A 22,165-nucleotide genomic window follows, 5' to 3' on the forward strand; every position below is an offset into this window, starting at 1 on the left:
CACCCTGCTTATTTAACTTATATGCAGAGTACATCAGGCAAAATCCCAGGCTGGATGAAGCACAAGCTGGAATCAAGATTGCCAGGAGAAATATGAATAACCTCAGATATGCAGATGACACCATCCTTATGACAGAAATCAAAGAGGAATTTTTCATCAACCAAAGACCTCTTGATGAAAGTGAAAGAGGAGAGTGAAAAAGCTGGCTTAAAACTCAACATTTAAAAAAACTAAGATCATGGCATCAGGTCTCATCACTTCATGGGAAATAAATGGGGGAAAAGTGGAAACAGTGACAGATTTATTTTCCTGGGCTCCAAAATCACTGTGAATGGTGACTGCAGCCATTAAATTAAAAGACACTTGCTTATCGGAAGAAAGGTTATGAGAAACCTACACAGTGTACTAAAAAGCAGAGACATTACTTTGCTGATAAAGGTCTGTCTAGTCAAAGCTGTGGTTTTCCCAGTAGTCATGTGTAGGTGTGAGAGTTGGACCATAAAGAAGGCTGAGCACTGAAGAATTGATGCTTTCTAACTGTGGTGCTGGAAAAGACTCTTGAGATTTCCCTGGAGATCTCCCCTGGAGATCAACCAGTCAATCCTAAAGGAAATCAACCCTAAATATTCACTGGAAGGACTGACGCTTAAGCTGAAGCTCCATTACTTTGGCCACTTGATGCAAAGAGCCAACTCTTTGGAAAAGACCCTGATGCTGGGAAATATTGAGAGCAAGAAGAGAAAGGGATAACAGAGGAGGAGATGGTTGGATGGCATCATTGACTCAATGGACATGAGTTTGAGCAAGCTTCGGGAGATAGTGAAGGACAGGGAAGCCTGGCCTGCTGCAGTCCACGGGGATGCAAAGAGTTGGACACAACTGAGTGACTGAACAACAACAACAAGGACCTAGAAATCTTACTCCTTGATGTTTACCCAGATTGAAAATTTATGTCCATACAAAACCTGCACACAGCTTTATTCATAATTTCGAAATTTGGAAGTGACCAAGGGGGGACTTTAGGAGGTGAGTGGATACACTATTATATCCAGTACAAAAGAAAAAGAGAAAAAAAAAAAAAAAACCTCTTAAGCCACTAAAAGATATGGAGGAAATAAAAATATACAGTACTAAGTGAAATAAGTCAATCCAAAATGGCCATATATCACATGATTCCAACTATAGGACATTCTCGGAAAAGGCAAAACTATGGAGATAGTAAAGATTATAGGGTGCCAAGGGTTGTTAGGACACTCTAAAGTTGATGATGATGATAGATGTACATCTCTTTGAACATACCAAAGCTGTTTAATGGTACAATTTAAATAGTTGAATTATGAGAATTATTTCCTCACAAAGCTTTTAAAATAATAAGTCATCATGAATAGAAGCTAATGCTATGATTAGCAGATTCCATTTACCTCCTCATTTGGTTTGACTGATTTGTTCATTTATTGGATTTGTTAGATTTAAGCCTATTTTAGACAAGTTTTCTTTTTCAGAATATATTCATGAACCTTTGCCTCATCCCAAAAACAAAACCAAAATTATAAACTGCTAGTTCATTCCTCCACCTCCAGAGATGAGATATTTTAAATTTGCAAATCACAGATACAAGCAAACACCTGTTATTTACAATGGAGGATCTGAAAGAATTATAAGCAATATTGAACGAATTATTGATAACTCAGACCTTCCTTTAGAGATTTTTTTTAAAGTATCTGTATATAGCTGCATTTAGATTTTCATGTGCTGGGATATATACAAACATATTTATAGGTATACAAACATACACGTTAGTATCTCTTTGGTGGTAGCTTATAGTTTTCAACTGACTAACTGGAGGATGGGTCCAATGGTGGACTCTCAATATGTCCTAAGATCAACAGTAAACAACAGACACCCCCACCCCTGAGAAAAATTCAATTCCTAAAAATTGGGAGTGGTAATATTTTATAGAAGTTACGTGGGGAACAATATGAAAGTCACAGCAAAATCTCCCTGAAATATTCTGTAAATATCTGCGTATTTACCAAAGTTTCTCTCCCATAGCATTAGCCTAACTTCCCCAAATTTTCTTAAGTAACTGTCCATGAATACTAGTTTTAAAACCTTGATATTCCTCTTCAAATTGTTACAGTTTGAATATTTCATTCAATCCAAGAAAAGTTATGAGAACTATTAGGAAAAGAACAATACAGATTTTTTTGACTACATGAAAAGTTTTATTCTGAGTGATATAACAATAGACAAGTTTAACACAAAAGTGACATACAAAAAGAAGACATTTCCAGTGAATCACACTAAGATATAATTAAGAGCCTGACTACATAAAGACCTACTGTAAATCTGTAAAACAAAAGACCTGACTTCCAATAGAAGAAATGAGCAGAGCATACAAATCTGCAAGGTATGGAAGACGAACAGGAAATGGCCAGTACATACTGTGAATTTATGTGTAAGTGAGGGATTTCCTGCTGTGACCTAAGGAGAACACTGTCTAAGGGACACAAAAAATACTTGAGATTAAAAATCTATTATATGCAAATATCAACATCATTACTTTGTTTCTAGCAGAAATAAAATAGGTCTTATCTAGCTGATGGTTGTCTTGAAGCAACTTGCTTTTGCAATCTGGGGAAGTCATTCTCTATTGCTAGATTTAAAATAATTTTTTGAATATTCTTCTATACAATAATTCAGGCAGCTGGGCTTTTGTAAATTTCTTGAGCTAGAAATTAGGTAATTTTTTTCCGTTTTCTGCAGAAGTTTCATGCATTTCATAAGTCGGTACTAAGCCCCAAATTTTCTTGATTTGGAGGAGTCGGTTATAATTCTGAATCTTCCTTAAGTATCTAAGTTACTAATAAACAAAATGGAAATATTCTCAACTCTACTGTTTATTCTGAGAAATGAGAAACTGTTCATAAAGAGAGAACACTTCTCAACCATCTGCTTGGGAATTTTTTTATTTAAAAATATCAAGGGAAAAAAATGTGTGGAAAAGACTGGGGCAACAGGCACCCTCCCGCTCTGCTGACGGAGCTGTAAATTGCTGCAGTTTTCCTAGAGAATACTTTAGAAACAATCCAACCAGCAGTGCCAGTTGTAGTAACAGCAGCAAGAGCTAACACAAGTTGGTCTAAGCATTTTATGCATACCTTAGAATAAAGTACTATTATCATGTTAGTTTTATAGAAGAGGCGAAGAAAGATAAACAACAGTTCATAGGAGAATGAAACAGGTTACAAGAGTTGGAATTTTGAGTTCAGATGATTCAATGATGTAACTATATGTATAATTCCAATCCTATCCAGCAATTCATACCTGAACAAATACCCTCCAGAAAACAACCTGGAAATTGCTGACAAAGTGTCATTACTCTTCTTTCAGAACACTATAAACTTTCTTTTCTTTACCTCAGAATTGTCCCAAGTGGAATCTGACTGATAGTCATTTTGGAACTATGGAAAAATCTAAGAAAAATGAAAAGCCTTACGATATATAGCTCTTATATTTCATGTAGGAGCACTGATGTTTTTTATCATTCTTTCCCTGTCTTTCTCTACATCCACCCATTCATCCTAAGAAAGTACTGTAGCTGCCTTTATTTAGACCTGTACTTGTGCAAATTATTACATGTATTTTAAGCTATCTTTTGAGGGACATTATTGTCCCATTATACTTTTCATTGGTTATTGTTGATACCTAAGTAAGTCTATTGCTTTTTGTGAATTTATTTTGTATCACAGTAGTTGACTGAACTCTGATTAGTTTAAAAAAAATTTTAGAGTTGATATTACTCGGTTTTGAGAAGCTTTAGTACCATTTTGTTCTCAAATAATGATAATTCTGTCTCCTTATTTCACAAATTAGACATTTATTCTTGTTCATATCAACTGTATTGGACCAAAAACCTCCAAATGGATTTAAGGTAATGGTCTATGTGAAAGTCGCTCAGTCCTGTCCAACTCTCTGCGACCTCATGGACTATACAGTTCATGGTATTCTCCAGGCCAGAATACTGGAGTGGGTAGCATTTCCCTTTTCCAGGGGATCTTTCCAACCCAGGGATCGAACCCAGGTTTCCCGCATTGCAGACAGATTCTTTACCAGCTGAGCCACAAGGGAAGCCCGAGAATACTGGAGTGGGTAGTCTGTCCCTTCTCCAGCAGATCTTTCTGACCCAGGAATTGAACTGGGATCTCCTGCATTGCAGGCAGATTCTTAACCAACTGAGCTATCAGGGAAGTCCAAGGTAATGGTACTGGTATGTATTTTGTCTTGTTCCTGGTTTAAATATAAGGGTTCCTGGCACGTCCTTTAAAGATATTTTTGAGGTGTGGAAGAAGCGATTATTTATTTCTATATTGGTCATTCTGATGTGAAGAGCTGACTCATTGGAAAAGACCCTGATGCTGGGAAAGATTGAGGGTGGGAGGAGAAGGGGACAACAGAGGATGAGATGGTTGGATGGCATCATCGACTCGATGGATATGGGTTTGGGTGGACTCCGGGAGTTGGTGATGGACAGGGAGGCCTGGCATGCTGTGGTTCGTGGGGTCGCAAAGAGTCAGACACGACTGAGCGACTGAACTGAACTGAACTGATATTGGTCATTAATTTTATTGAATGTCTTATAAATGTCCATTGAGGGTACAGTGGTCTATTTTGTTATATTTATTGATACGAAGCATGCAGATTTCTGAAACCATCACTGAGTACTTATAAAAGTTTATTCTTTTAGTATATGTTCAGATTTTTTTGTTAAAATTTTCTTTAGGTTTTTATACTATAATCATGAAATTGATTCATATTTACTAATTTTTTGTAATCTTGCCAGGTTTTATTTTCAGGAATATACTAGCCTAACAAAATAAATTAGAAAGATTTAAAACTTTTTATATTTTCAAATAGCTTATATAACAATTTATCTATTGCCAAAAAATTGAAAAAAATTACCAGTAAAACTCTAGCCTTAGAATCCTTTATTGTGGGGGCAGGGGGTTACACAGTTTTTTATGATTATGGATTTATAAAGAAATTCTTATTAATATTGATCATTTATATTCTTCCCCAAAGTTTATATTTAATTGGGTTTTCATACATATGACTTGAATATGGAATGCTCTGTTTATTAATTCATTCTTACCTATCACATTCTCTTTCTCATTTCTAATTTTAGTTGTTTTAACAGCTTTATTCTTCATTAGTATCTTTCAGAGCTCAACCATTGCTCTTGGCCATTCCTCCATCCTTCCATTTCTTCCTCTATCTATCTCCTTTCTATATAATTGTTTTGTTATTTTTCTTTTCTAAAATTTACAAGCGTGTGAAAAGGATGAAAAAGAAGGTGTATTTTCTAATTTTAGGATCAATGTTTTATACGTATCTGTTACTTCCATTATGAAATAGTTTTTTCTAATTTTTGGCAAACTGATCTGTTGATGGTTAAAAGAGGAATTCTCAGACTATGTGACAATTTTGCTTCTCACTTTTCTCTTTGTTCCTGACTTGATACATTTTAATGGCTTATTAATTGGACTATTATAATTCATGATTACCATCTTTATGGCAGAACAAACTTTTTCCAAAATAAATTTCCTTTTTTATGTTAAAGGTTTGCCTTGAATTACTATTGTTTTTTGAAATTAACACTTGTTAGCTTTTTTTTTTTATCTGTTAAATATGATTGACAAGTATTCGCACATCTTTTCACTCATAGTGTTGGTTTTGTTTTAACTCTGGCTGTTTTTTGTTTTTTTTTTTTTTAACTCTGGCTGTTTTTATGGATTTTAGCTCAAGTTATAAGTTAGTTGGTCTGACTTCTGCTCATCTTCTTATAAATTTAAGTCTTGCAGGGTTTCTACTGGGAGTGGAGTTTAATAAACCCTGTACATAATAAACACAGCTCTGGGATACTTCAGTTCAGTTCAGTTGCTCAGTCGTGTCCGACTCTTTGCGACCCCATGAATCGCAGCACGCCAGGCCTCCCTGTCCATCACAAACTCCCGGAGTTTACTCAAACTCATGTCCATCGAGTCAGTGATGCCATCCAGTCATCTCATCCTCTGTCATCCCCTTCTCCTCCTGCCCCCAATCCCTCCAAGCATCAGGGTCTTTTCCAATGAGTCAGCTCTTCGCGTGACGTGGCCAAAGTATTGGAGTTTTAGCTTCAGCATCAGTCCTTCCAATGAACACCCAGGACTGATCTCCTTTAGGATGGACTGGCTGGATCTCCTCCAAGTCCAAGGGACTCTCAAGAGTCTTCTCCAATACCACAGTTCAAAAGCATCAATTTTTCGGTGCTCAGCTTTCTTCACAGTCCAACTCTCATATACTAATCACACCTTAATTAGGAACTGAGTCTCTATATGCCTGGGTGGACAAATAACAAGCTTGTGAAACAAGCTCAACTTCAACTATTTTGTGCAGTTCCCTTTTCCCAGCAGGCACTGGAGAATTCTTATTTTTTCATCCCCAAATAGCTTTGTGGGAGGGATTGTGAGGGACTGTTGTACTATTCAAGATGAATAACAATAATTCTTCTGGTCTAATCACCAATTTTTATGGGCTCATTGCTGAATACAGTCTCCTAATGATCTTTCCAAGTCAGATGATATTTTGAATTTGGACAAGGTATAACATTTATATGACACTCTAAGTGGAAGATGTTTAAAAACACAGTGTATTACCACTGGTACTGTTTGGAAGGAGTGCTTTTCCTCGGTTCTGTATTTCAAATGCACATAAAACCTCTTACAGAATTTCGTATCGTAAAATAACTGGTATTTTCAAACCCTTAGTCCCTATACCCGAATAATTCTATGAAATTAATCAAGTCAAAGTGACCATATTGTGTTATTACACACAAAGGATTTCTTTCAAAGATACTCTTTCCTGCCATCGAGGGCTGGGAAATACATCAAGACTCAGGCTCACAAGGACTGTCTGTCACTCGACTGTGATTGTGGCCTGTGGGAGATAAATCACACTGAAGGCAGTCGGTTCGATGAGTGGCAGATTGGTTGTCACTGCTAAACCTCTTATTGCTTCCAGGGACTTTTATCCACACACATTTTAATCCATCACAGATCCAATTCCACAAGAGGTGTATAAAGCTCTACAGCTTGGCTCTATACATTCCTCATTTCTAAACTATCTGCCCCACATCAGATTTATCAAAGCAAATTCATTTAAACACTCTTACAATATACAGAGAACTCATGAGATGTTTAGGTTCGAAAGTTTCAAGCTATAGTCAGTCTCCATTATGTAACATGTCTAAGTCCAAAAGTTAGCTTATCACGGCAAGCCAAATTATTTTTAAACGTTCTTAAAAGCATACTTAAGTTGTCAGGACCTTAAATCCTTAGGTACCAGCCAATAATGTTCTTTCATTTCTTCTGTACTTGGGGCTATTATCCCCTTTTTCTTGTCAGTAGAAGCTTAGATATATTTAAAAGCTGAGAAAGAAAGATGCTATACTGGGTACTGGGTGAATGATGCAATTCCTCTTCTTTCTTTCTCCGTTTCTCTTTTTCTTTTATTTCTTTTCTTCTATTTTTTTTGGAGGGGGAGTGAATGGAATAGAGTTCTGTTGATTAAACATGGCTATGATAGAATGCTACTGTAAACATACTGTTGGGACTGTGTCTCATCCTATTACTGTGCATATATGAAATTTAAGTGTATACACAAACCCACATACATTCTTACCTACATAGACACAACTACATATGAAGATATCTAGACACAGGCAAAAGGAGAGAGAACAGTATCCTTGGAAGAGGGACCAATGTGTGCAAAATCTCATGGTGGGAGGGAACATGGCAAATACTAAAAGGTTTTGGGAAAAGAAACCAGAAAATGGGGAACATAAAGGACCCCAGGCAAGGGCTTCATCTAGTGAGCAAGAGGATCTAGACCTCGCCTGTACCTGAACACAAATTCCCTGCTTCTCTAATTACATCACATGGTGCCTGCAAACAAGATTTGCTTGGCAAACAGTGGACTTAAGTGGAAGCCTTTTACTGTTGACTTAGTTATACAACTTTGATTTGTCCTATGGAACAAAGCCTGTATTTGACCTATATTTCTGCTTGGTGATATGTCAATTTGCTTTACACAATTAGCTTAACAAGCTTTTCTGAATGTTATACATTCTGACAGAGCAGAAACCCGAACTGCAGTTGAGACAGGAGGTAAGTGGGCGGGACACAACAAGAAGATTAATGAAGAAGGGTGCAGTCTTTAGGATGTGATAAAAACTGGATGGAACTGGCTGAAACCAGCTGAATGCAAGGTGGCACAGAGAACAGTCTGGTCATTGACTTTTAGCTCATTGTATCTTCATTATAATACTCAAAACCAGTCTCTTGTATACCATGAGAATTCCGAGGTAGACCATAAAAGACCAAAAAGTGGGCAGTATCCCAGTTCTTGGAGATCTGGATTCTTCCCTGGAATAGTAAGAATATTCTTCCAACTCCTTACAGCACGCAATTACTCAGTCCATAGAAACCAACCATCCCATGCCCTGGGGCCACTCTCACTTTCTGAGGAGGTCCCCATTCTGCCTATGGAATATCTCTCTCTCTAAATAAATTTGCTTTCACTTTACTCTGGCTTGCTCTTGAATTCTTTCCTCCATGAAGCCAATGACCCTCACTTGGTGACCTGTATTGGACATGACAATTTCCTCTCCTCCGATAGTCATCACACTCCTTTGGCATGATGTGCAAGTCTATACAACAGATTTAATCTAAATTGTTAGAGGTTGTTTTGAGCTTCTGGGCTTTTCTCAAAAAGTGTGTGCTTTTTATAACAAATGAATGAATACTGAGTACCCAGAGTAGTCTCAAGGACAAGTGGCTGGAACAGTTGAAAGCTGTATGCTTGATTTTCCATTTTTTTATTCTCTCTTTTTCTTTAAAAAAATAAAAAATGTCTCTTAGACTATCCAGCTTTCTAGACAACTTTCCCACTTACCAGCTCCTCCCTCACATTCTGTTGCTTTTGAAAACAGGGAATCTATCTATGAACACAATGCAATAAAAGAAAAGCAGACTTTCTAGATATTAACGTGAATGCTGCAATGAACACACATCAGAGGATAAAGCGTTGTTATGTGACTCCCTTCTCATGCAACAGAAAACCAATTTATTTAATAGCCTGTGCTTAAGGGTAATGTCATCTTGTAGGGCTTACCACTTTACACTGATGGGAGAATATTAAGTTAACTAATGTCACAAGTCAATAAAAAATTCATAGGTTGTGATCAAGCATGTTAGAAAAAGAACAGAATTGGCAAGTGATAGGGTTAATTCATGAAATTGCACGGTTCAGATACCTGACACTTGTAGAGAGATGGCTGACTTAATACTTTACATAGAACCTATCAGTAGCGCAGCAGCAGTTAAGTAACATTATTATCTTGAATATTCTCAATTCCAAGATCCTCTTAAGAAAGCAGCTGTCTACTTCAGTCTTAGCAAATGTTTCTTTGAGGATGTTTGATGCATAAAAATCAAAATGCTTTGAATTTTTAGTATATCAACATATATTTCTTTAGCATTAGCTCAGATGGAGGACATTGTATTGGATAAAATATTATCAACAGTTTAAAATCCAGAGGATAAATCACAAATATTGTTATCTACAATATGCAGAAAAGCAAATGTTTTAAATCAAACTCCTTATGAATTAAAGTCAGAGTAACAGCTGGGTTACAGGAGAAGCATTTTTCTGATTGGATAAGCAATCACTTTGAAGGTAACATTCTAGCCTTTTTTTTCTTTCCCCTCGTTGCCTCCTCTCCAAGTAAAAGCAAATGATAAACCCTAAGCATGGAGTAAAGAGCTGGCAGAGGATACCGGCATATGCCTTTTCCTGTTGTGATAGAAGAGATTATTGATTTTTTAAAAAAGCATTTAAAGCAATAGTGAAAGAAATGGTAATGCTTTACAGCAACTGATGGAAGTTCTTAAAAGCCCTGAATTGGTCAGAACAATTTGGAAAGTTAACTAGAACTTTGAAAACAAAACAAGCCAGATGACAGAAAATAGAAATGGCATTGAAATTGTACTTAATTGTGGCTAGATATCTAAACATCTCCAATTTCTTGAAGACCATTTGTAGAGGGTCACTAGGGCTGCTTTAACAAAGTAACATAAACTGGGGGGCTTCAAACAACAGAACTTTATCCTCTTAGAGCTTTGGAGTCCAGAAATCTGAAATCAAGATCTGTCTCCAAAATTTCTCGGATAAGACCCTTCCCTGTCTCTTCCAGGTTCTGGCAACTCCAGGAACTCTAGGACTTGTGGAAGCGTAACTTCACAGAATCTGCCTCCATCTTCACGGGGCCATCTTCCTTGTGTCTATGACTTCACAGGGTGTTCTGTGTGTTTGTCTGTGTACAAATTTCCCTTGTCTTATAAGGACAACAGTCATACTGGATTAGGGTCCACCCTATTCTAGCATGACATCATCATAACTTCACTATTTCTGCAACAGCCTTTTCCAAATAAGGTCACATCCTGAGGCACTAGTGTAAAGGACAAACTCTTTCTGTGTCACCTTTACGGTTTAGCTACTCTACACACACTCAGAACACCAAATGTGTATTTTCTTCCATACCAGGCAAATCTCCAACACTAGGTCTGGTAATTCAATTACAGGGGGTCCTATAATTCAATTCTGATACTAACTGCCTGGAGATAGCATCAGAGCCCACAAGTTAAGGGCTCAATCCCATGAGATTGGCCCTACTTCAGATATCAGTCGTGAGTCTCAGATTGCCATTTGTACTTCTCACTAATCACTTATAAACTGACATTCCCATGACATGCTCCTGGGCTCAATAATGTGCTAGAATGACTCACAGAACTCATGGTAGTATTTATTTATTTTATGATATGTTAAACATTAATACCATAAAGTATCATAAAGAATGCATCTAAACATCCAGAGGAAGAGATACATAGGGTGAGATCCTGAGGGGTTCCAAGTGCAAGAATTTCTATCCCAGTGGATGTGGGGTGTGTCACCCACGAAGAATGTAGCTATGTTCACTAACTCAGAAGCTCTCTGTGGTGAAAAGTACGTTACTTTTGGGATGTTTATAGGAGCTTCATCACATAGGCCTGGTCAATCATAAATTCAATCCCCATCCCCTCCCTCCTTCCTGAAGGATGGGGTTGGGGTAGGGAGTGCTGAAGTTCCATGCTTCTAATCATGGCTTGGTCTTTCTCGTGACCATCCTGAAGCTATCCAGAAGCCCACAGATACACTTCATTAGGGCAAAAGAGGTTTCATTATCCAGGAAATTCTAAAGATTTTAGAAGCTCTGTGCTAGGAACCAGGGACAAAGACTAATAATTCTATCATTTCACAGCTAGGCATTAGGATTAGAACAGATCTTTTAAGGGGACACCATTCAGGTGGCTCAGTGGTAAAGAATCTGCCAGCCATTGCAGGAGACACAGGTTCGACTTTGGGTTGGGAACATCCCCTGGAGAAGAAAATGGCAGTCCTCTCCAGGATTTTTGCCAGGCAAATTCCATAGACAGAGGAGCCTGGCAGACTACAGTCCATGCAAAGAGTTGGATACGACTGAGCATACACACACATATTCAAGTTTTAACACCATCCTTTGTAGTCGCACACAATCCTGACACATTACTAGGCCCATGTATATACATATGTACTTTTAATAAGAAATACTTTTAAATGAATATAGCTGAATTAACCATCATATTGTTTTGTCCATAAGGAGAAAACCCAGACTTTTTAATGATGCACCACTGACATCTTAGCCAAAATGAGTGAAGATAATCTTGTGTCGATGCAAACTGGCTGGCAAGGGAAACTGGCCTTGTGATTCTGGCTTCACAGACATGTGGCCAGGTATGAGGTCTGCTGTTTAACTCTGTGTGGTTCGCAAGACTGAGTCCCTTCTCAGCAGTTCTCCTCAATGTGTCTATTTTCCCTTGAAATTTATAATTCTTCCTCAAGTAGAACCATCACACATGAGGTGACAAAATGGACCAAAAGAAAATACTTGTGTTTTGGGGACTCACAGATTTAAACTTGGATCTAAGTTCCACCACTAACCAGCTCAGTGACACTGGGCAGATTAATAAGTTTACAAATCCTTGGTTTAAACACCTGCAAAATGACAATTCTTACCACTAACATCCAGCACCACTGCAAGAATTAACTGGGATGAAGACCCTGGCCTGATACATTGGAAGCACTTCATAAATGTGAACTTCATTCAATTTTGTAACATTTTATGTTGAAAATAAACACTTTCATAAGAACACCTTCCCTTCTGGAAGGGAATGCTAATGACAAAAGTATCACAAAGTACTTTTAACACAAACACAAATTTATGTTTATGTTAAAGTAATATTTAACATAAACACAAACAAACATTCAGTTCAGTTCAGTCGCTCAGTCGTGTCCGACTCTTTGCGACCCCATGAATTGCAGCACGCCAGGCCTCCCTGTCCATCACAAATTCCGGAGTCTACTCAAACTCATGCCCATCGAGTCGGTGATGCCATAATTTTAAATAAAATTGTAATATACAGATGGAAGTAAATGTGCTCACTTTCTGGTAATCACAATGATAAAGTTAGATCATAGATCACTACAGAATTTAAACCCTGGTTCTCTCAAAGAACAAACATTACTGGCGCAACATGTATGTCCCTGATGTTTCTATAGGGACAAAACATCAGAGACGTGTAAAAAGCATGAGGAAGTTGTCACGACTTACCCCACCAACTTTCTCAAAGTGAGATCCATCTTTCTTAAAATCTGTGAGGACCCCATTGAAATACCAGGTAAACATGATATCTAACAGGGGGTCGTGTGTCACCTGGCAGGGCAAAATAACGCTTTCCCCCACGGAGACATCCATGTTGGGTGGTGCCAGAGTTATTCTCGTCGGTTCTATTGGGGAAATAACAAAGTATTAAGCAAAGCTTCAGCATTTTTATTTTGATAAAAGCAATTTTCACAGGCAGATTGTTAATCTCACTTATAGTGTGTATGTTTGTATAGATGTACATGTGTGTGTAAATATACCTCTATATAATGAAAAGTCTTCAAGATTAAAACAGACATTTTGATGAAGACCCATAACATATTTCACTGCATACACAAATCCTTGTTAAAAGAATTAGGATATCTAAATCTATAGGCCATAGAAGTTTAAAAATTAAAGTCACCTGTAAACAAGAGTTATAATACTATTACAAAATCAATTTCATTTTAATTTTACTGCTTCATGAAATATAAGAGTAGAAATAGAAATCACTGCATTTTCAATGACTGGAAAATATACTACTACCAAGATTTAAATAGACTCAAAACTTTTGAGATACTACAAAAAAACTGATGTTTAGAATATGTAGGATACTTAGTTAAAATGCTAATTAATTTATGTTTCTTCCCAAATGCAAATATCCACATACGCATTTCTGCCAACACAGTCCTTCCAACTTTTGTGAATTTATTTATTTATTTATTTTCATTTATTTTTATTAGTTGGAGGCTAATTACTTTACAATATTGTAGTGGTTTTTGCCGTTCATTGACATGAATCAGCCATGGATTTACATGTGTTCCCCATCCCAATCCCCACTCCTGCCTCGCTCCCCATCCCATTCCTCTGCATTTTCCCAGTGCACCAGCCCTAAGCACTTGTCTCAAGCATGAATTTTAAGTTCTCTCACTCCACTTTTCCATTGCTAGTCCCCATTTCTCGCTCCATGTCACAGCAAAGTCTTCAAAAGAGTCATTTACTATGCTTTTTACAACAGCAGTCTCCTGATGCTCCTCCTACCCCATGCGGTAGGACCTCAGCCTTTCTCCTCTTGGTTGTTTTGGCTGATACTCTTCCTGCTGTTCACCACATACCCTGCAGGAATGCTTCTCCTTCCTTCTCTGAGCACTCATATCCAGTTCGTCAGTCATGCCAGCGACCCCACACTCAGGATATATTTAGACCTGAATGCCTTCCGTTCATCGGCCGGCTCTGCTGCTAATCCTCACTGTGGTCAGTATCACTCCTGCCTGGATTACTGCAGTGTCTCCTGGGGCTCCTCCCACTTCGGCCCGTGACTCTCCATAGTCTGTTTTCTACTGAGGGGTGAGAGTAAACCTTTAAATATACACTTTCCATCCTTTCATTCCTCTGCTCAAAACTCTGCACCGGTCTCTACTTTTCACTCCAACTAAAACCCTAGTCCAAGTAAGTGCTAACAAGGGTTACAAAACCTCTGCAGGATCGTCCCTAACAAATCAACTGAACTCCTTCATCTCCATGAAGTCTTGGGTCACATCTCTCCTTCTCTGATCACCTGGTTTCATGCTCCAGCTTATGTTTCTCAAACACTCCTCTGGTATTTTCTGCTTGTTTGCATTTTGCTTTCATTGTAAGTATTTCCTTGCAGTATATTTATGCACAGCTTATTTTCTTTGTACCTCTGGAAGAAGGAACAGTGCATGTGGGCAGCATCTTTGTCAGTTTGTTTACTGAATAACCCAAGCATGTTGTTGCGTTGTGTTAGTTGCTCATTTGGGTCTGCCTCTTTGCAACCCCATGGAATGTAGCCTGCCAGGGTCTTCTGTCCATGGAATTCTCTAGGCAAGAATACTGGAGTGGGTTGCCATTGGCTTTTCCAGGGGATCTTCCTGATGCAGAGATCGAAATTGTGTCTCTTGAATCTCCTGCATTGGCAGGCGGATTCTTTACCACTACACCGGCTGGGAAGGGTAACCCAAGCATGGTAGTACTCCATGTTTTTCTTTGACAAATAAATGAACAAAAATACAACCACAACTCTAAGTAACTCTGACTGATAGCAAGGATTACTGCAGAGATTTAAACATCTCCATAAAATATTAAAGATATTGAAAAGGGAAAAAATGTACAAAAGATTTGACATAATAGAATAGCACAAAATAAAAGTATAGGAGCAGCATATGCTACTTGCAATTCTATTGACCATTATGCCAACTAGTAACTTGTGGATTCCTGGTACACACTGTGATGTAAAGGAAATATTAAGAACTGGTCTCTTGACTGTCACTTGTTAAAGACAGTGAAAGTGTGAAACTGTTAGTCACTTAGTCATCTCTAACCCTTTGCAAACCCATGGACTGTAGCTCACCAGGCTCCTCTGTCCATGGAATTCTCCAGGCAAGAATACTGGAGTGGGTAGCCATTCCTTTCTCCAAGGGATCTTCCTGACCCATGGATTGAACCCGGGTCTCCTGCATTGCAGGCAGATTCTTTCCTGTCTGAGCCAAACACAAGGCCGACCTTTATAGTGCACTGAATATCATGAGAAACATTTTTTTCCTTTGATCTTAGTAAGAAGGCACACAGCATATCCCTATGTAAAGAAGTTCTTAAGAAAGGCACCTACCTGTAACAACCAAGTGTGTTGTGCCATTTGCTTTCCCAAACTGGTTTTCTGCTATGCAGGTATAAATTCCAGCATCAGCTTTAGTTACATTGGCAATTTTGAGTCCTCCATCATTTAGAAAAGAAGTTCTAAAGGAAATACAAATGAAACAAATAAATGTCTAGAGGTCACTTTTTTCCCCAAAGTAAATAGAATTTTTTTTAACAGAAGTATCACCTTTAGCTACTGTATTTAAAGCAAGATAAAGCAGCCCCTTAGCTTTCTTGGCTATAAAGAAAATTAAAATTAACATACACATACACACAGATGACTAAAAAATGACGTTCTACCAATCTGAGTATTTCTTGATATTTTTACACAAATTTATTTAACAGCAATGCCAAATATTTTACCTGATTTCAAGGATGCCTTTATCATATAAATGTGGTATGTTTTCCAAAACTATGTGGTGAATGAGATTACTCATGGTTTAGCCTTATCAATTTGGAGAAAACAAAAAGTAGACAGGACACTATTTCCTTTAAATGTGAAATAGCTTATGAGAAATAAGAAACTCCCTGGCCTTTAACATTGAACTTGGGAAAGTCACACCTAACCCAGTATAAATCCAAATTTTGTAAAAGAACATGCACACGGTCACCTACGAAATACTGTAGAGAATTTGGACAATGTAAATGGATATCACATTTGAATTTCCGAGTGTACACTTAAAGTACTTAAAACTTTTGCATCTTAATTAACTAAGGACATAGAACTGAGTACCTTACATGTGCTAGACACTATCAGAGTCTCTGAGATCATAGAGTGAACAAGAGAGAAAATCCCTGCCTCATGGAAATAACAGTCTAGTGAGTGGCACATGCAGTGAATGATGAAACAGGTAAATGTGGTAAGTTCAGATTTTTGAGAAGTAATCAGAAAGACTCAGATGGGGTGATACAATAAAAGCGATGGCTACAGGGAATGTTTCTATGAGAGAGTGCTTCCAAAAAGCCTCTGAGAAAAGGTGCCATTTGAACTGAGAAAGAAGAATGAGAAAGAACTGACCTGTCATTAGTCTGATTCACGAATCTTTACTGCCCATCCTGTCTACCCAGAACTATTTTCCTTTTCTTTGAATCCCTAAAATCTTTACTATCTATATTATGCATTTAATGCTTTCAATACTTTTTATTGTTTATGGTTCACATCTGTTACCTGAGTGTCATATCTAATCAAATGAGTGGTAAGCTTCTTAAAAGATCTGCAACTCCAGCATCAGCATGGCATGATAAGTGTAAATCCTGGTCAAACAATGCTCCAACTTCTGGGTGGCACAGTACAGTAGACAGGAAAGATGCTGAGGACCTTAGACTAGAGTTGGAGGATCTCAACTCAATCTCTAAATATTATCCTATTTGTGGGAAGATATTTAGGTGTGTGTCAAAAATGTGACTATTAGGACAAGTTTATGTATCAAAATACACAAGACACAGATCATGCTGTATATGTATACGTGTGTGTGTGTGTGTGTGTGTGTGTGTGTATAATTTGTATGTATTTTTCATAGCTTATGATTCACCTTCACTTGCATCTTGGTTATATTTTCTTGGGTGGGAAGGCTGCAGTGGAATCAGAGCTGGCATACAAGGACCTGTTCGTGATTCTGGTAGAGATATCCATGACTGTTAGTTGCTCATATGATTTTTTCTTTTTTTTTTTTTTGGTGACATGTCCAGGTATATTTCAAATACAAAGGTTTAAAAGCAATGGCTTGGACAGCTAACCAGAGAACACACAGCACTATTTTATCTCAATTTGAAGAACTACAGTGAAGGGTTAAAAATTCTAAGATCCTGTACAAAAAAAAGGCACTATGCCTGATTTTCTTCCAGAGGTCCTGCCCTCTTTGCTGGGTATGAAATGTAATCTGATCACTTTTTGCAAAGGGATGATAAAAAAAAAAAATCTCTTTATACCTTATCATAGAACAGATATTTTCTTAAATAGTGTGCAATAATAACTGAAAGGGAAAAGCCTGCAGGGAGGTACACATGAATGAAAGCTTAAGATACGGAGATTCTTTGGAAAAACATGGGGAGTAAGCTTAGAGAAATAGGAATCTGATCACTAATCCTGCCTTACTCCCTCCTGCCCAATTCTAGCTTAGACCTCCTTCCTGGCATCCTACTACCTGCAGGAAAAAGATGACATCCTAAGCCCTAGCCATATCTTCCCATCAGGACCCTGCCTCTCTAACTACAAAAGGGCTCATGAATTCTATGCTTTGTTTGCTTTTCTCATCCCCCAAGCCTTCCTTTAATTGCTTTTGTGCTTCTTGTCTTGGGGCCTTTATAAAACCTGTTCCCTATGTCTGATAAACGTGTACTCAGCCATCAGATTTTGGTCACTTCCCTGAAGCCATGGGTCTGATTACATCTTCCTCTACTGATTATACATCATCTGTGCCTTTGTCATAGCACTGTGCAACTGGCCAATTATATACCTGTGTACTTATCTGGCTAATATTTTCCTCCTCTTGTGAGTTTAGAGATGGTAAGGTCTTTTGAAACACTGAGAGTGGATAGTGTCAGGATTTTTCATCACTAAATTCCTAGAGCCTTGAACTATTTCTGGTACAGAGAGATGCTCAAATATAAAGCTTGCTGAATGAATAAATGATTATGTGCCTTTGGAGAGTCAGTGTAGAGGAGATGGGATGAGTGAAGGCAGGTTTCAAGGCACTGAGAACTTTACAAATTACAAGGAAGTAAGTTCAGAAAGTGTGCAGACTTTTATACACATGTATATTTATGTATATATGCACGTTTTTTCTCTATATAAATATATGTATGGTGTTGCTCAGTCGCCCAGTCATGTCCGACTCTTTGCGACCCCATGGACTGCATGAAGCATGCGAGGCCTCCCTATCCCTCACCATCTCCTGGAGTATGTTCATTGCATTGGTGATACCATTCAACCATCTCATCTTCTGACGCCCTCTTAAATGTGTGTGTGTATATATACACCCATACATATGTACATAAATATATATGTGGAAAAGGGAAGATGAAGCAGTAGAGGGCCGGATGAAGAGAATTCAACAACTCCTAAGATAAGAGGACTGAAGACACACTTGTACTATTAAGCAAGATGGTAATAAAAGGGGAAGGACTGAATATAAGGGGAAGAGAAATGGGGGCAGGGGGTGGGGAGAAAGAGAGAAAACTGACTGAGAAATGTCTCAGAGGAAGAAGGAATGAGAATAAATGAATAAACAAGGGCAATGTTCCTGACTGATTCTGGTTGCTAATGTGCTCGTTAAACTTTTGACCAAGATCCCCAAAGAACATAGTCCTTGATCCACAGCTTCACTCGGTAAATTTTCCCTCCCACTGCTTTAAAAAGAAAGTAGAGATTTGCTGGAAATTTTCATATTTAAGACAAAACAAAACAAAACAAAACATACAAACAAGCAAAAAAAGCCAAGCTGAAGTCAGAAAGATGGTATCAGAAGGTCTTAAAACATTGAAAGGCTGAGGCCACCTTATCTGTTCTGAGTTGGAGGGTGGAAATAGAACTGGAAGCTCCAGGAGGTGGGCAATCAACCACTTCTGAGATTAGTAAGCAATAAAACAAAGTAAAGACGTCTACTGTTGCCTGAACAAATATTCAACTTAAGCATAGAGCTTTTCCATTTGGGTACCACAGAGCAGCGACAGGCAATTTCAGATATCTTCTCAAGCTATAAACTAGTGTAATTGTCAACCTTTGACTACAAATATAGAACTATTTAATATTGGAAGAACTAGAAATCCTTTAGTGCATGAGGTTTAATAACTCTAAACAAGCAGGCCTAGACTCACAACTATGCTAAGTAACAGTTTAAAAGGCAAGGCTGGTACCTCGGGAATCGCACAAAAACTCCAAAACAAACATATTGACTCTCAAAGAATGCAAACTCTGTACATTGTAAAATTTTGAGCTAATTGGATATTTTCTTCCTCAATTGGTTCTTCCAGTCAATTCTAAGAGGCCCACAGGGCATTTCACACAACATAAAAATAAACAATATTCAGTAAATGGATAGAGTAATTGTTTCTCAACAGAAAACCTTCAATAACCCATGCTTCCCTACAGAGATTCGAAGTGAAAATTTTATACCACTTCACTATAAATGAAATTGCTTTCTGTGCTTTCTGGGAACACGATTTTCTGCAAATGGGTAGAGCTGAAAATGTAGATAACAATGAGTGACTCTAGTCTTGGCACACAAAGTTTAATGAAGATTTATGAGACAAATTCAGAAATGTGGTACTCTGATCTGATCTGAGAAATGTGTAATTTTAATCACTGTGGCATTTTAACTCCTTGATCAGTTTTATAATATACCTTTATATGAAACCTTTTACTGGTTTTTCCTTTTGTAGGAAAAGAGGTTAAGTATTTCAGTTAACTTCATGCAGTCGATGGTTAGTTTGGAATAAGGAAACTTAATTGCTCTATGCTGCTCTAATGGTCTATTCTGTAATTCAGGGATAGCATTAAATTTATGGCTGTTAAGAAACCGTTTGCTCAGAAAGTAGACTGCTGTCTATGCAACACTGACCTGTACTACATGATGACATTTTAGCATAAAAACACACTATGTTTCAGAATGGAGAAAGTGTGGAGTATTATGCATGCAAGGCAGGAAAACATTGTTTTCCCCCTGCCTAGGTTCTGAATATTACGGTAATTTATTCAACTTGAATTTTAACAAACACACGGCAACTCTATATTTTCTCAGGAAGCTCATCTCAGTGGAGATGAGATCACATGAGACTGTAATGATTAAACCGCTCTATAGAAAATAACAAGGCTATTTTGGACTTCACTTTCTGAGTACATATTGTAAGAGACGGATGCTTACAATTAGCAACAAGAAAAAAAGTACTCATGATGCATATATTACAGGATAAATAATGACATTTAAGAAAAGCAAATATAAATTGATGAAAACGCATGAGAAAATAAATGTCAGAGACAAAGAGCATATAGCATATGTTTTCATTTACAACCAATCTCACTGCCGTATGCTTGGTAAATAACGTCTCTCCCTTGAGCTCAAAGATAACCTACAAATAGCATTTAGGAAAATAATATTAGAATTTTCATCCTTTTAGCTATACCATTTGGAGCTTTCATCTTATGAATTCAACAGTGTTAGTTTAGTGATTTATTGGTGAGAAAGTCTCCAAGGAAAAGAGAGACAGAGTAGAGAAGACTCAGGAGTTAATTATCCTATATTTGAGTAAGTATCAGGCTAATAATATGCAGCTCTGTTACTTGGTTGGATACACATGTTACATGGAACAGCCACCTGAAGTCCTAAAGAAATAATAGTGTGGCCTGACTCTGTAGCCAAAATAGATATGTGTTTCTCACATTAATACTTACCCATAGTCATAAGAAGAGAACCAACAATAAAAGAACATTTTCATTACATTTATAAAACTTATCCAAATGCATATCTATCATAACACATATATCTGGAGCTAAATTTATTGTTATGACAGAGACAACAGTTTTTCTCCTAAAATGAACTCACATCTATAGAACAAAACGCCCCTAAAAAGAGATTTCCAATTCGAATGATTATATAAAACTATTTAAGTAATTCCTGAAACCTCGGCAACAACCCATTTGAAACATTTAAATTCTCATACAATAGATCTGCAAAAATTACAAATACTCAGATGAATGAGTTAGTAAAACAAACAAACAAACATGACAAATCGACAATTCTCTGATGGCTCATGTATTCAAAGAAAACCTCATAAAGGATATTTAATAAGATTCAAAGGGGCCTCATACTTGACACTATTCTTCTCTGCCTGAAAGAGAGATTCATAAATCAAATCCATGCAAATCAAGATGTCAGGTGTATTACAGAGAAAGGTGGTGCAAAACTGCTTAAGTGAGCAGCTGTGGTTTCCTGACACCTCACCCCAGAATGAAGCAGGTCTAGACTTCCTGGCACAGCTACATGAGCACAGATCCTCCCTCTAAGGGCAAGCTGCCTTCCTGTACAGTAAAGAGAACAGCAGAATATATTCGTTCTCTACAAGCAGACAGACCCACAGGGAAAGAAGGAAGAGATCTGAGCTACAATCTCAAGGTCTTCCACCCAATTTCAGGAGTCAGATGCTTCCGCTGGGAAGGTGTTGAAGAGAGACACAAATGTTATCCAAATGAATGCTCTTCTTCCTAGAGGCGAGCAGTCCTGGAATGAAGCCCACCTTCAACAATAACTATAGAAGCAAGATAACCGTGTATGCAAAAGGGAAATGTCATTGACTCAAGGAATGTAGAAGGTGCTGGGTATTTTTTGGTTGCCCAGAATCTATTTCCCTTTCTTAATTAGCCAACACTGATCTTTCTTTGGAGAATTCTCTTCCATTATTGTACGCAGTCTTGGTAGGAATATGAATTAAGGTCCCCATCCTATCCTAGCAGAAGGAGAAATATGGAACACAGGACTGCAGAGTTTCTCAAACTTTGTGTGAATGCTCAGTCGTGTCAGACTTTCTGCCACCCTATGAACTGCAGCCTGCCAGGTTTCCCTGTCCATAGGATTTTCCAGGCAAGAATAATGGAGTAGGTTGCCATTTCCTACTCCACGGTATCTTTTCAACCCACGGATTGAATGTGTTTCCTACAATGGCAGATTCTTTATCACCAAGCCACCTAAGAAGCCCTTC

At 37.8% G+C, this 22,165-nt stretch overlaps 1 protein-coding gene across 1 annotated transcript in view; it reads right to left on the reverse strand.

Annotated features, from left to right (window-relative positions):
- CNTN3 (contactin 3) overlaps window positions 1-22,165 on the reverse strand; it is a 395,354-nt gene that overhangs the window by 70,559 nt on the left and 302,630 nt on the right. Inside the window, exons 13-14 of the mRNA XM_043443181.1 lie at window positions 15,444-15,571; window positions 12,785-12,960 (exon numbers count right to left, since the gene is read on the reverse strand). Coding sequence (XP_043299116.1) covers window positions 12,785-12,960; window positions 15,444-15,571 — 304 coding nt within the window. The remainder of the gene's footprint in view (window positions 1-12,784; window positions 12,961-15,443; window positions 15,572-22,165) is intronic.

Source organism: Cervus canadensis, chromosome 22 (genome assembly GCF_019320065.1).
Source record: "Cervus canadensis isolate Bull #8, Minnesota chromosome 22, ASM1932006v1, whole genome shotgun sequence".
Classification (NCBI taxonomy): domain Eukaryota; kingdom Metazoa; phylum Chordata; class Mammalia; order Artiodactyla; family Cervidae; genus Cervus; species Cervus canadensis.